This window comes from Rhinolophus sinicus, linkage group LG07 (genome assembly GCF_036562045.2).
Source record: "Rhinolophus sinicus isolate RSC01 linkage group LG07, ASM3656204v1, whole genome shotgun sequence".
NCBI lineage: Eukaryota > Metazoa > Chordata > Mammalia > Chiroptera > Rhinolophidae > Rhinolophus > Rhinolophus sinicus.
The window spans coordinates 3,609,327-3,624,781 of NC_133757.1; the positions used below are offsets into that span (position 1 = coordinate 3,609,327).

Below are 15,455 nucleotides of genomic sequence, written 5' to 3' on the forward strand. Positions count from 1 at the left end.
CAGCCTGTCTTTGGCTGGGAACTCCCAGAAGAGGGAAGCGGCGCGGCACTGGGGGTTTCCATGGTTTCTGACAAGATGAAGCGATCTGTCTTCCCAGTGAATCACTTCCTCAGGTGAAATAAACCTTCACACTCCCCAGAACCATTTGTCAGAATGGATCTCTGAACAGTGGGCAAAGTACCTTCATTTTAATTAACTAACACTTCTGCTTACATTTTAAAATCAAAGCCCATGGATCCCCAGCTTTCACTTCCTGCACAGAAGCAACATCGTGGAAAGAGAAAGGCTGCTTTCCAAAATACTTTTCCATTAATAAGCCCCTCCTTTATATGTTCCTGCTTCTTTTGGAAGTCAGTGGCAGAGCAACTACAAATGAGGGAGGAGGGAAGAGTAATGCACCAAAGACAGCTGCCTTTTTTTTCAAAGTGAGATTACAAAACCTTTATATCACGATGGACAAACTTCATCTCAGAAGGGAAGTGAAGGCAAGTGGCCCCAGACGCGCCTGACACGTGGCGGTGGCTGCTTCAGGGGGACTTCTGCTGTCCACTTAGAACTCAGAGGAGCAGCACCCTAGATCACAGAACTTGATGTCGTGAAGAGACCTTTAAAAAGTTCTCAGCCGCTTTTTACTTTTCAGACAAAGAAGGTGTGACTGGGACACATCTGAGTCATTCAGCTTTCTAGAACTAAACCCTGCTTGTGTCCATTCCTTCCCTAGGCTCCTGCGCAAAGCATACAATCAGATAGTCGGATCTATGATTTCATTTTTCAAGAAATTGCGCAACCCTGAGCCTGCAGGGGACACCTGATAAACGCTGGGTGAGCGAACGGACAAACGACCAGCCGCGACGAAAGGAAACCTGGCAAGTGTGTGAGAAGAGATTAGAAGCTGGATTTGGTCAGCAGATAACAGGCGGAAACAGTTTGGAACCCTGGCCAAGATCAACTCCAGTGACCAGAGAGATTGTTCCAAAATATAATTATCTACCAGTAAACTGTTTGCACAATCCACAGGCTATGTCCTTATTTATTAACGTGCTCTATTCCTTGAGTACCTGGAAAATAATATTTTCCATAATGGAAAATTCTGTTTGTTTTTGGCAGGTCTGCACCAGGTCTGCCCCTTTGGTGGGGGTGATGACAGCTGACTGGCTCTGGGGTCTGAGAGGAACCCTGGCACAGCTCAGGGAAGACCGGAGCCTGGAGCGTCCCTTCCCACTGTCCTGGCAGCTCTCTTCTCCCAGGCCTGCCTAGGCTGTTTCCTCCCCGTGAAGTTGGAAGTGAGAACGCACACCTACACCACCTCCGCTGCCTCTGAGGCCCACACGAGATAATGAACTTGAGTGCGCTTTGTGAACTGTAAAGTGTGCTAGCAGGCATGTGCATTATCATAAATGCATAAATTTGTTTTCAGCATAAAGCGTTTACGTTATCTGGCAAAACAGGAAAAAGGTCAGGTATTGTTTGTTTCTGTGACTAATCATTTCCACCAACATGACGTTCATAAAAAGTTTATTTCTCTGCAGCACATGGTAACATAGTAATATATATTGCCAAAAATGTATACACATTTTAAGAGAGGAAAAACTGTATTAAAACTATAATACAATGAATGACGCTAGCATTTATTTGATTAATGCCATCTTTCGAGCGAACGTCATACTACACATTGGTATGTAATTCAACTTTAAAAAGTAATACATAGATAACATCTCTTAAAATGTGTACTTTTTTGGCACCCCCAGTATCTATATATAGTGCCATAGCGCCTGAACACAAAACTGCACCACTTCTGATACCAGGTCAATTTTGGGACAGTTGTTTGAAATCAGTTAAATACCGCCAACATATTTTTAAAAAATTGCTAGCATTCACTCAGCCCCCATCATAAATTAACACAAATACAAGTTTTGTGTTTTGCTTATGCTCATTTCTATTCAAAATAGGAGGAAAGCTACTCAGAGAATCCATTATGTGACACATTTTTTGTTCAGCAGTTCCCCTGGGATCTTTCCATTTTCCCACATTTTAAATACTTCACACTAAACTCTGCATCGTAATAAGCAGTTTTAAAAAGTCACTTCAGATCGGCCCCTTTGAATGCAATGCATCTAATGTGTGGCTCGGTGTCCCCATCGATGCATGTGGGACGTCCCCCAGGGGATGGGACTGAAGTTGGGGGTGAGTTCCTGTTACACGTGGGGACCGGCCCTCGTGCCCTCCACTTGTCCTCAGAACTCACTCCTGATCTGTGGCCCAGTGGGTCCGAGGAATCTCTCTAACTCACACAGCCAAAAGGTTCTGCTCACTTCCTGTCTTCTTCCCCCAGCCTGCATGGTGCCCCTCCCCAGGCAGTGGGCCAGGGCCTGCAGCCGCCGACGATGCCATGTTTCTACAAGGTGAACGACATGGGCAGGAAAGCCCTACACACAGGATGTCGGCCACGCCTCCCTCGGGACATGACGCGAGCTCCTTGAAGAGCAGCTCCAGGACCAAGAGGCTGTCCCTGTACCTCCCTCTTAAACCTTGTGTTGTTCTCAGCCAAAATGCCACTTGGCAAAGCTTTTGTGAAGGACAATTAAGAGGAAGGTTTTGATTATAAAGATAGGAAATGTCCAAATAAAATGGGTGGGATTTTGATGTGTCATCCAGCCACACCCGAGGGCCCAACAAGGGTCGAGGTTTGTTTTCCTAAAAGCTGGGCCTCCCCGTGGATCCTGGCGAGCTGACAGTCAGCCCACCAGCCCCAGCAGGCACTTGGCAGAGTGGGGGTGGACGGTTTCCTGAAGCACCCACCCCATGTTTCCTGCACAGAGCTGGACAAAGTTCACTGAGCTGCTTGTCAAATGATTTAACGAAAGCTTCCTGTCACTCTTTAACCTAATTTTTAAATACCTTAGGAATTTTATTACAATCAACCACGACAGAAATCCCACGCGACAAGCAGGGGCCTCCTTTCAGCTTCCCTTTACCTCTCGTCCTCCTGGAACGATGCCGGGGAGCCATGCTGGCCTGCTGGGATCCATGTTTTCCTGTCAGCTGCGAAAGGATTCCTAAAGGGAGGATTCCAGCTCTGAACTGGGTCTGCGGGGAGCTCAGTGATGAGACGTGAGTTTATATAGAAAGCTGTGTTCCCATTTCCTCCAAGTGGAAACTGTGACGGCGTCATGTCCACACTCTGCTATGTGACAAACGATGACCTAGTACACTCTTTCGGGAGGTACTTACTTCTGGGAAGAATGTTCACACTTTCCTGGGGGAGGGGGACGGAAAGGGAAATGGAAAGAAATGAGGGATTAATCTGTTTGTCACCATCAGATCCAGAGGTTTTCTTCTAACTGGCTGTCAGTTTCTCATTCAGTGTCTGGGAGAATAATTTCTTCATCGTTGGGAGAAACACATTTTGCTCAGAAAGGAAACCCGTGGAATCCACGGATGCTTAGAAACACCCAGGAAAAGGGCCAAGGAAGGAAACAGAAATGAAATCTCATAGAAAGTTCTGGAATCTTCTGTGCTGTGCACATCATGCATCCTGCAGATTCAGAAACCAGCACACGACGCAGAGTGCCTGTCCCACCGGCAGAAATGTGACCCCAGCTGGGGAGGGCAGAGAGCGTGTCTGGAGTGGCTCACCCAGCCCTGGCACAACGCAGACTAGGCCCCCACCCTTTATTTTAAAACCTTCAGATGATGATGCCGATTTTCTGCCCCAGTGACCATCAGACCAACATCAAGGAAGGAAAAGCTCACATGTGCTGAAACTGACAGAGGAGGACGCTTAGATCGTTGCGAGGACAAGTCTGGTGAATGAATAGCCTACGTTTATCTTAAAATTAAATTCACTGTTACTTAATATTAGCACTTAATTTAGTGTTCTTTTATTCCTTTGGTATTTCCGTGAACCAAAGTGAAATCGTCAAGTTACAGTATCATTTAATTGTACTTACTGGTGGATACCCTTTGGTATAACAATGTACGACTTCAAAGAGCCTGGAGAAAATATTGAAACCTTCATTTTGTGCCTTCCATAAAATCTTAATTCTGAAATGCCATTGCATTATTTAAATACTATGCAACTGAGACCCACCGAGTTGCCAGCAATGTCCACTGGAATGGGGAGGGACCTTCGGTCATATTGGACGGACAGCGTGAACTGCTGTGTCCCTTCCAAGTTTATTTTTAAATACTAAAAATAGGAAAAGAAAAACATGAGAATGGGTCGCTCTGCTAAAAAGACTCCTCTTAATCCAGTTTAGCTGGGGGAAATTTGGGCTCTTTGTTTTTGAAGTCAAATGTTAACATTTTTTAAAATGTTAAATCAGGGGTTATTGCTGGAAAGGAGAACTTTTAATGTCCATCAGAAGAGCGGCATATACATCACTACCCAGTTAAATGCCTTCCTTAAAAGTTGGAAACATTCGCCATCATTTTGTGATGGTGTCTACAATAACAATTATTAAGGGCTCACGTTGGATCATCTCACTTATCCTAGGAAGTGACTGACCGATGAGAGACAAGGAGGCTCCCGCGGTTCGTGGGTTCACTCCGCAGGTGTCCACTGGGCAAAGGATGGTGGCTGCGGGCAGTCTCCGACCCCAGGAAGCTCCGTCTCCCCCATTCGCCCAGGGCGAGCTATTTATTTAGTTCTAAATAACTCCAAAGCAAGTTTCTAATTCCACAAATTAGAAGTAAATTCCTTTCTGTTACTTGCAGACCTGAAGCTCTAGAACAAGTCTCAAGTGTCTAGCGATGAAAACATCACCGGTGAAAAGACCAATCTGATATTCCACCCTGACACGCAGTGGGCAGGATCCAAATGAAGGCAGCAGAGTAGGCGGCCGAAGGCGGTTCACGCTTCCCACACCCCTTTCCTCATCTCCGAGAGAAAGATTCCTCAAACCAGAAGCTCTTCTGTTCTAAGAACTCACAGCTTCCTAACGTAGAACTTTTTCTTCCTATTGACACGGAGACAAAGAAGAGGGAGATGCTCCCCAAAACTGCTTCGGCTCCCGAGTGCCTATGGCAGAAGCGGAGGGCAGGCGTCGACTACTGGACAAACGCTCAGTTAGTTACCTTTGGACGGCGGACGAACTTCTGAATCTGTTGCTGGTTTTGAGACAATGAGGGGAAGAGGGAAGCACAGGTCACAGCTGAGAGAACTGCTAACCACTCAGGGCACCAGGTCAAGTTGCCAAGAGGCCAGGAAATCCTCGAGTGGGTGGGCGGCAAGACTGCAGGGGCTGGTGCTGAGCCGAGAGCCTAGGAAGGCAAGGTCAGGCCTTCTGAACAAATCGTCATCTGTGCCTTGTATTTCAGGAGATGGTCTGTGGGCCCGACCCTCAGACATGCCATGGCAGCGCGGTGGGGGTCCACTGCTTGCGATGAGCATGTTATACGTGCATTCAAACCAATATGAACGAGCCAGTGTCTTTCAGTTAGGGTCCTGAGGCAATAAGGGACTACAGGCCTCCTGGAATTAATGTCATCCCAGTATGGATCCTTCTTTCTCTTTGATGCCATGGTTGACACTTGCCCGAGGAGATGGTACCATTCAGAATGGACGACATCCAAGGATGGTGTGACAGAGAACATGGACGACACAGTCGGCTGAGGAGGCAGCAGATGGAGGCTGTCCTGTTCTCTATCCTGATAAATCACTGACAACGTTTGACAGTCCTTCGAGAGAGGGAGCAATGAAAATGCATTTGATCGCTCCAGGAATAACCACAGCATTTACGCCCAGATGAAAGTGTCGGGAAGGGCACCCTCCCCACCCCGCCCCCGGAAGGGGGCCAGCCAGGGCAAAAAATGGACGCAGTGACCTTAGACTAACTCAGAGCAGAGTCCACGTGTTTCAAACAAGGCGACGCATTTGAGAAAGAAAACTTGCTAGCTGCCCACGTGCGGGTGCCCTCACTGAAGGTGAGCACGGACATACGGCCAGCCAGGTGCCACCTGCCCCCACGCTGCAGCCACTTTCAAAGCTCTTAGGTTTTCACCCGTTGATTTCTTTAGGGAACTTACCACCACCAAGTAGTTGACTAAGTAGAACACGAAAAGGCGACAGTGTTTCTTTTTCTAAACACTAGGACAGCAAGGCCATGGAATGTAGCCTGGACCTCAAAAGGCATAAATTCATGTGATGATGACACTTTTTTTTTTTTAACCCGATGTGCAATCCAGAAAAATGTCCTTTTTGGCAGCTTTCCCCACAGCAGACCATTTAAGAAGCAATTACTACCACTGCAATTATGAGCCACCGTGCTCCCCAATGGTCATCCACTGTGTGCCACTGAGATAAGCCAAGGCCCTTGTAAAAGTAAGGACAAGTCAGTGAGAGGAAAGCATGTGGAGATAGTGTTCTCAACAACACATTTCAGGATACCGAACAGCTGAGGCAGATTTTAAACGAAAAAAAAAAAAAAGTGATGTAACGAGATGTGTGATATGAGCCTGTCCAAGCAAGTTAAGGCATACAATTCAAATATAACACGCTGATCATATGGCCTTCTTTCTCTAGAAGATAATGTTGCTATAACAATTAAACCCCACACATTTTTTTAACTAGTTGACTACACATCAGGAATCATTTTTTAAAATTTTGTACTTACCAAGGGAAAACGCAGGCTATAGTCTGAAAAAGAAAGAGAAAAAGAGAAAGAGTTAGTTTCCTGGGTGTCATGCGGGATCTCAGCTCCCACTCCCCGCACAAGAACACAGGATACGGTGAGGCCAAAAAGGAATACCCACGGAGCCATGGGTGGGGGGTCACACCACTATGGTCTCGCTGGCGGCTGGGTTGAGACACAGGAAGTAGGATCCACACGATCCGCAATCCACAATCTGCTTGCTAACGGCACTTGCTGGCAGCAATCCGTGGTCTGCTTCTCTGCCAACCAACCCACCCCCTCGCCTAGGCAGTTATATCAGTGGCTAACGGCTAACTGGTTACAGCTGACGGCCATCTACTACCTGAGCCAGCACCTTTCCACGAGAGGCTGAGAGCCTGGAAACTGCTCTCCTGGCTCCGTCCTCACACTGGTTAACAGGGGCGAGTTGCTAATCTAGCCACTTCTTTCTCTACTGCACTGGTTGCATGTGCCCGTTTTTGCTTCACTGTGTGGGTCTCCTTGAGGCCTTTTTATCTACATGACAATCAACTCTTTTTTGCTGCATCATCAGCTTTCAAAATGTCCTGCCCCAAACTCTTCTGTAATCTCTGGCTGTCAGTTGGTGGTGGAGCCTGGTGGCCAACCTAGAGCAAAATGCTTGGCACCTAGCCCTCAAGGTGCCCCATTCATCAGCTGCTCCTTCTGGAACCTACAATGCCCCCTCCCCCTGAAACAGCCCCTCAGCTCATCTTCCCTAGAGACAGCCTCTTAAAACCTGCTTATGGTGCCCCCCCCTTTTCCAGCTTAATCATTTTTTAGCTTGCTCATTCCCCATGAATTTAACTCTCCTGTTCTTTTTAAAATTGTTTTACTGAGCTAGAACGTAATATAAAGTCCACAGGTTTCAAGTGTACAATTCAGTGGTTTTTAGCATATTCAAAGAGTTTTGCAACCATCGACATAACCTAATTTTAGAACATTTTCATTATCTCAAAAGAAGCCCAACTCCCATTAGCTCCCCCATCACGCTCCCCACCTCAGCCCATCCTCTCCTCACCCCCTGACCCCTGACAACCACTAATCTACTTTCTGTCTATGGATTTGCCTATTCTGAACATTTCATATAAATGCGGCCCTACAACATGTGGCATTTGTGACTTTGTACAGTGTTCCATCCATGTCATAGAAAGTAGCAGCACTCCCTTCCATTTAATGGATGCGTACACTCCCCTGGATGGAGGTACCACATTTCGTTTCTCCATTACTCAGCTGACAGACATGGCTCCCTTGTTCTGGTTTGAGTAGCCAGTGAGGCAGCCTCCTGCTTGGGCTCTTCGCCTGCACAGACCTGTGGCTGGGGACCGTGTTCAGCTGTCATCCCATATCTGCACTGCGAGAGAGTGGACTCACGTTTCCATAAAATAGCCAATGCAGTACATGACGTTTGCCACCAAAATAGTCTGCTTTGCATCTCAGTCACAGCCAGGCCAGGTATTTTAAACAAAAGACAGTAAAACCTCTACAGTACACAATGATAACAGGTTGTTGTACTAATTAAAAAGCTGACCTATGAAGTAGGTTTAAAGCCAAAGAAGCAAAAGTGACAATTCTGGTTACTATGAAATTTTAAATCTACTTGGGCAAATCCACAGCAAAAGTTATGCTTAATGGTGGAAGACTGAGCGGTTTCCCCCACCTCCCACACTGAGAACAAGGCAAGGATGTCCACTCGCACCACTCATATCTCACACTTTACTGGAAGTCCTAGTCAATGCAATAAGGCAAGAAAAAGAAATAAAAGACATAGAAATTGGAAAGAAAAAAAATAATACTTTCTTAATTCTCAAATGACATGATTGTCTACATAGGAAAATACCAAAGAGTCTACCAAAAAGCAACTGGGGATCAATCTGTGGGCAACATACAAAGTCACGGCCTGCCCCAAGTACAGGCCATGGAACCCATATAACACAAAGCAAATGGCAGAAGGTGTGGGAGGCACTGAGTGTCGGGCAAGAGGTAGTCACTGGGGTACGGGGAACTGCTTTTTTGTAGGAATAACTCATTACCAGAGTCTACCCCTTCCAAGCCCCAGAAAGAACCTGGGAAGAGGCTGGAAAGAGTGACTTGTGGTATTTGCCTGGGGCCAAGCATGAAGAAAAGCCAGAGGTGGAAGGGACCCTTAACATTTTGGGAGGATTGATAGAAAGCTCAAAACTACCTTCCAATGCAATGCTGAGTCATGTTGATATGAAATAAAACCCAGTGAGAAGCAGAGGCATTTCATATGCACAAGCAGAACTGTAGGCTCGAGTCAAACCAAACTAACACCATGAGGGAAAAAACTAGGCAGGTGTAGAACCAGGTGGGCACTCCATCCGTGGCTGGTTAAAGAAAGGAATAAGCATGACTCACTAAATCCTAACCGAGCACAAAGAATAATGTTGAATTAAACTTTGAACTAATGTTTTATTTTTTAAGCAAAGCAAGAATACACGGAGCAGTGCACTCTACAAACAGGTCGATATCGTATTGGTTTGGGGCTCACGCATGTTAGCATGAAACCACAGCGAGCCGTTTCTCTAAGTGCAGAACTCGAGTGAAAACCAAGCAACCAGAGTGTCCTCTAAAGTCAGTCTTTACCATGTAAACACTTCCTTAAGCCCAAGGCCCTGATGCAGATGAGATGGCTACTTTTAATATAAGTGAGCAAAACGCTGGAAAAGGTGAAATAAGCACATTACAAAGAGGGGGTGGGGGGTCATGGAGGAGCTCGCGTGGCATCATCCTGCAATGGGAGAGGTTTGTGGTCTCATCTGGAACAGCACCGTCCTCCAAAAAAGGGAAGGAGAGAAGCTACTGGATTTACCGGTCAAGTGCCTCGGCGGCCGCTTATGTTGCCTCTCCCACATACAGCGCACAGCCAATCCCAGGAGGCAAAGGGAGTCCCGTTTTAAGGATGAGAAGAGAGACCTGGTGATCTCCCTGACAAGTGACACACCGAGCACGGAAGTGGCAAACTCAGGGCTGGCTGGGCCGCACAGGGGAACGAAGCCCAGCTTGTGGTGTACATTTGTTTGTTTGTCTTTTCTGTCTCCTTTCTCCTGAGTGAAACTGGAATTCCTTCAGGGGTTGTGTCTTCCTCTTCTCTGCATCCCCGTTGTCAGGGGCACTGCCTGCCTGCAGGAGGGCCCACAAAGGACATTCTGTTCAGGGTGCCACTGACACTAGAGAATTCCTTAAAATCCCTTCTAACTCTAGAAAGAGCTCCACTGTGGTCCATGGGCCCCAAAGACCTGCAAAGGCCAGGCTGGCCACACCCTTCCTGGGGGAAGTGGGCCTTTGGGGTGGTTTTGGTTCACAGAGGGCCAGCTGATCACGGAGGTGTGGCGGTCTGTCCGACCTACAGGCTCAGCCACTGTGCTTCCCGGGAGCAGAGGCGGGAGGATGCCCGGCTAGTCCCTGGGAAAGAGGTGGTGCAAGGATGTGGAACCGGGGAAATCCACCCTGGGGGGCGGGGAGAGGCAAGGTCAGGCAGGCGGAGACTCCTGCAGGAAGTGGCCTCACGGCAGGGTTTGGTCCTGATCTCTCACTAGATATGGAAACAGCCAGCCACGTTATTGTACATCCAATCCTTGCAAAAAAGAAACTAAAACTCCAGCATTTAGAATCCATCCATTGGAACTGTTCCATTTGAGTGAAAAATTAAAACTATTTCTGACTTGTCAAGTTGAGATGGTCAGAACTGGGCAATCCCTCCAAACTCAGGCAGAAGTAAAACCTCTCTCATACAGAGCCGTGGCCTGAAGCATCATAAACACAAGAGTGGGCAGGATGTATGTGGCTGAGGTGTATCTACCGGCTCTTCTTTTCAATGGGCAGCAGCAGTTCAAAATATTTTGGATGCACGTCTACATTTTAAAAAAATGTTTGCAAATGTATTTCTACATGTGGTGTATTAAAAATGTAAGGTTTATGACGGGTTAACATTTTATAAAACAAGGGCACACAAGTAAAAGTGCAGATAATTCGGTTCAAGACTGTGACCTCCGGCGTGATGTGATCCCTCCAGGAACGGGCCGAGCGAAGCTTTCCTGGCTGCATTCTCTTGGGCTCCTGTGTTTCCCACAGGACACTGATTTGTCCTGATTAACTGGTCAGCACACTTGGAATAGCAAGAAGCGCCGTTCACTTTCAATCATCATGCCGCTCAAGCACCATAGCTTGGAGGACTCAGGTGGATTGCCCAAAGAGCAGGAAAGTCACACGCACTGAAGGGACCTGGAACAGGGGACACCTCAGCCATGGCCAGCGGCTGCCTCAGCATTGGGTCAAGCGCAAGTTCACTGAGCTTCCAGGTGGTAAATAAGCGGCAGGGAGAGAGCAGGATGCTTCTGACTCATCTGGGCCTCAGAGCCTCACAGATCTCACCCTCCAAGGCTCAGAGGTTCTTTGTTTACCTTCCAGGCATCGCCAAAGATGTTCATTTCTATACTGTCTAACGCATGAAAAAAAGGCTGAAAGGAGCTGCTGAACCCACCTGGGGGAGGAACAGCTCCCTGCGTGATGAGGAGTTTCGGTAGAATCTTATTCTGCCAACCTTGCAGCCAGCATGCCACCTTAAAAAGGGGGTGGGAGTCCTTAAAACAATGCTGCTAAGGCTGGAAAACACCCATTTTCTCAACCACCTGTTTTGTCAATGTACAGCCGATAAGCTGGAATCTAAAAATTTGGCAACTCTCAAGAATTATTCACGGGCAGCTGCTCAGCAAAGACCCATGTGTATCCCCTCAAAAACTTCCACGAAGGAAAAAAGGTAGATGTTGTTGGAAATACAACAGAACTGTCAAAAATGGGGGATCCCTGCTCCATAAATGATGGTTCTATCTATTTGGCAAATGTGCAGATGGAAACTTCTGCCAGAATGACAAAACCCAGGAGCCCTTCGGCCTGTGAGCAGGTGATGCCTCTCTAAGCATGCCACCTGCTTGGACGTCTGCCACTTCATAACGGGGCCATCAGTGAGCCCGCCCTTCCTCACCCCTGCTTTTAGTTACACATCTGTGACCAAACCTGCTCTACTCTGCCATATTCTTCTCACAAAACAGGGTCCCACCCTGAACCCCGGCCCCACAGACCTCTTGCTTCTTGGTTGCTGGCTCTTGTCCCCGCCCCCGTCCTCTTTGACTGTAGTAAACTGAGTCAGCTCAGCCGCATCCCAAGGCAGTGCTGGCCAATTCTCCTTTGCAGCCTGGGGGACCCAGGCTCCTAGTCTGTAGAGTGGACACAATCCCCACATTGAAGCAGGACATTCTCTGTATAAACATCACACATCAGCAGCTTTTCCCAGATTGCAGAAAAATAAAATCAGAAAAACATGATTTGATCACTTTACTTTTTCTCCATCACTGCTTGTGTGCCTGTAAGTACTACCTGGAATAAAAGGCCCAAACTACAAATGACCCATTAACAGGAAAACTGGGACCTGCTGACAACAGTGGGGTTCTCAGCCTGTTTCTGTGGGCTCACCTGCTTGGAGATGTAATTGCATAATGTAGACGTGGGGCCTGTTTTTTCTAGTAAAACCAGAGAGAAACAGCCCACGTGCCTGGAGCAGTGCCTGGCCCGGGACAGCCATCCACAACCCTGCGCTGAATGGCTGATGAATGCCATGGCCCCCGAGGGGCAACACGAGTTCTGAGGCTGCAAACTTGCTGCTGCCCACACACCTCTGAGGACCTCTCTCACCTTCCCGGTGATGCTCTAAAGTCGAGTTACCCTCGAGGCTAGCGCTCATGGCCAGACGTAACATGGCACCAGCAGAGTAGGAAGAGGCCATGGTGACCCCCCTGAACCCACCTAAATGTCTCCACCAATTGAGGGAGGCAGGGAAGAGATGGGGCAGGGAACCAACTCAGGGCGGGAGTGACCTCACCCAAGAATGGCCTGTCTTCAGTGCCCGGGGTCTCCCTGCTCACCTGTGCCAGAGCCTTCATCACATTGACCTGACAGTGTTCCCCTCGCTCTAGCAGGGTGGATGGGGCCCGGAGGGCAGCACCCCTCGAGAGCAAGCCTGTCTCACTCCTCCCTTTAGGCTCACACTGAAAGGGACTGAGGACAGCCTGCTGGGTGCGTGATGCTAAAGGTAACTGAACACTCTAAATCTGATTCAAAAGACATTTTTCTTGTTCTAATTAATGCTCAGTGAGTCTCAGAGAAAATGATGTATTGCTAATATTCCGATAGTAAGCTGATGTGCGTAGGTGCTCTTTTCCAGAACACCAATTTGAAATGCCCCCGCCTCTTACCAGGAGGCCCCTGGCTGTGACAGGCCCCTGCGCATGTGTGGGCGGGGCTGGGCTGCTGACTGGGCTTACACTGGGCTGTAAACAGCAGCGGGCTGCAGGGGCCCAGGGCAAAGCAATGGTCCCCAAGGCGGCCTAACAGATGGGCCATGGCATTAAATAATTATTCCAGAGGCTCACTATTCCCATGGACCCAGGATGAAAGGAAACTTAAATCGTGCTTCTTAATTTAAAAATAGCAATTGCTGTTGTTAATTAAAATGTTAGTTACCACCAATCCTATACAAATGGCGCAGGGACAAGTAAAACAGTCTACTTCACGAGTAGTAATAAATGCCGTTTTATTATTACACAGAATAATTATCGCTAATGACTAAAGGCACTGGCATCTTTGCTGACCAGGTTGGCATGGATAAGAAGAGCAGAAAGTGTGAACAAGCCCCTGCACCGTGGAAAAGAGCTCAGAGGTGCCCAGGGAAGAGCCTCACAGCAAGGAGGGGTCACAAGTGACCGACACACGGTTCACAGACACTCTCCGACTCCAGGGTCCCCTTCCCACTTCTAACACCAACCCCCCCTCCAGCAGCCTCTCCAAAATCCACAGCACCCTTCTTCTCAGTGGGGTCCAGGGAAGGCATTTCCTAGAGGCTCCTCCCCCACACGAAACCATTTCACCGCCCTCCGGGTACTTCACACATGGTCTTCCCTACTGCATCCCTTGCCTCACACTGCTCCCTGACCCACAAAGCTTCCCAAAGCCGCCAGGTGCTGTTCAGGTCCGACCCTACATGGGACCCGGCGTCTGGGTCCTCCAGGCTCCCCTGCCTGAGCCCCCCCTGGGGCTCCTGAAGAAGAAGCTGTCCCCAGCTGCTCCTTCCATCTGCCGTCTTCCTCCAGCCACATGGTCACAGCGACATAAAAATGCAGACCGCAGGATGGCAGGCTACGGTTAGGCCACGTTTGCTGCCCTGCCGGCTGCCCTATGATGTGGGCAGGCGCAATCCACAGCTTACAAACAACAACAGCAACGTGTAGCTCCTCACCCAAAGATACAGAGCTGGTGGCTAGTTCGGTGCTTTCTGACTAGAAACCGTGTCATCTCTAGCTTGAACTTATTATATAAACAGTCCTGTGCACATACCAGCAACTCAGAAACTACTACTGGATGAATGAATAAATGCACTAAACCAGCTGTTACAGTTTACTGAGCATCTGTAACACTACAGGCGAGTGCTCTGCCCAGGGCTGAGAGTTTAGGGAAAAAAAGACATGGAGAGAAGTGGAAGGTTTTCACCTGGAAGGATGTCCAGAAGACAGGCTTACAAACAGATCTCTGAAACATGGGTGAGCGCTGGCGTCACAGGGACCCAGGGGCGATGATGGAGGGAGCAGCAGCACCTGACCTGTGTTTGGCCACAGTCAGGGCACCTGTGTCAAGAATAAGCGTCCCAGACAGAAGATGCAAACAAAGGCAAGGGAGCCAGAGAGTGCGTGGAACAGTCTGTAAATGGCAAATAGTTGGAATCCTGGCTTTGACCTTGGAATAAGTTACTTAACCTTTTGGAGCCTTAGTTCCCTAAGCTTCGTAACAGGGATAATAATTGTTACAGTGCTGGGCTCATAAATGACGTAAGCCACACACAGATCCAGTGCCGAGCTCAGGAGTCTGCAAGCCCGGACAGAGGTGTGAGCTGCACGTCTGCAAGGAAGGTCACTGTAGAGGCTGCAGACACTAGAGAGGATGGAGTGGGCTGAGTGCAGACGGTGATGGGTGTGCAAGAAAGAGGCCATTCTGATGGCCCAGGTGAGGGACGGGAGGTGCACCTGAGGACAGCGGGAGCCAGAGCCCACCACCTTGGCGGGCGGTAGTGAGGAGGAAGGGAGGGAAGGAAGAAATCCAGGGTGACCTCCAGCCTGACTTGGGCCTGGGAAGAACACGGGTCATTCATCCAGGTGGGTTCTCGTCTCAGAGTCCCCTGGGAGTGGCTCGTCTGGCCATCCCTCACAGACACCACAGGATGTCACTGAGAGACTAAGTAAGCATCTTAGAATCACAAGAAAACCTTTCTGAAAACAGCACAGTTCTTTTTCAGGAGCGTGGTACCAGAGCAGAGAAGTTTATTAACTACTTCCAAAAGAAGACTTTGGAAACTAGTAAACCAGACAACTGAAAAATCTGCTAAAAACAAACAAATATGTTGGTTTAATGGTTCCCCCGCCTTAGCTGGCTGAGCTGAACCATCAGTTCACCAGCGAGAACCCACGTAAAATGGAGGGGGAAGAGGCCGGCTCTAAAACAATGACTGGGAGACACTGTCCTGAGCGCCGACTGTGTTGTCTTGAAGAGGAAAAGCTAAATGTCTCCATTGAACGGGGGTTCACAGTGAAAGGAGCTTCTTGGGACCCACACATCACTGAGCTATGAACAAAAATGTCCCCAGGCTTGATGTGGTTTCTGGGGACGAGCACCTATTTTTCCTCCTGGCTGCCACTGAGAAAGTTCTGTGAACTTGCAGTTTCCCCCTCCTCCACGTGG

General features: G+C 48.5%; 1 protein-coding gene across 5 annotated transcripts in view; it reads right to left on the bottom strand.

Moving 5' to 3' along the window:
- The window catches only part of PTPRE (protein tyrosine phosphatase receptor type E), a 136,211-nt gene that overhangs the window by 71,977 nt on the left and 48,779 nt on the right, over positions 1–15,455 (bottom strand). For 2 of the 5 annotated variants that reach the window (XM_074338810.1, XM_074338809.1), the window contains exons 2-3: positions 6,615–6,637; positions 2,976–3,256 (exon numbers count right to left, since the gene is read on the bottom strand). In XM_074338810.1, the coding sequence (XP_074194911.1) occupies positions 2,976–3,172 (197 nt within the window). In that variant the 5' untranslated portion in view covers positions 3,173–3,256; positions 6,615–6,637. Of the gene's footprint in view, positions 1–2,975; positions 3,257–6,614; positions 6,638–15,455 lie in introns of those variants that run through there. The other 3 variants (XM_019728245.2, XM_074338811.1, XM_019728242.2) reach the window with 2 other exon arrangements.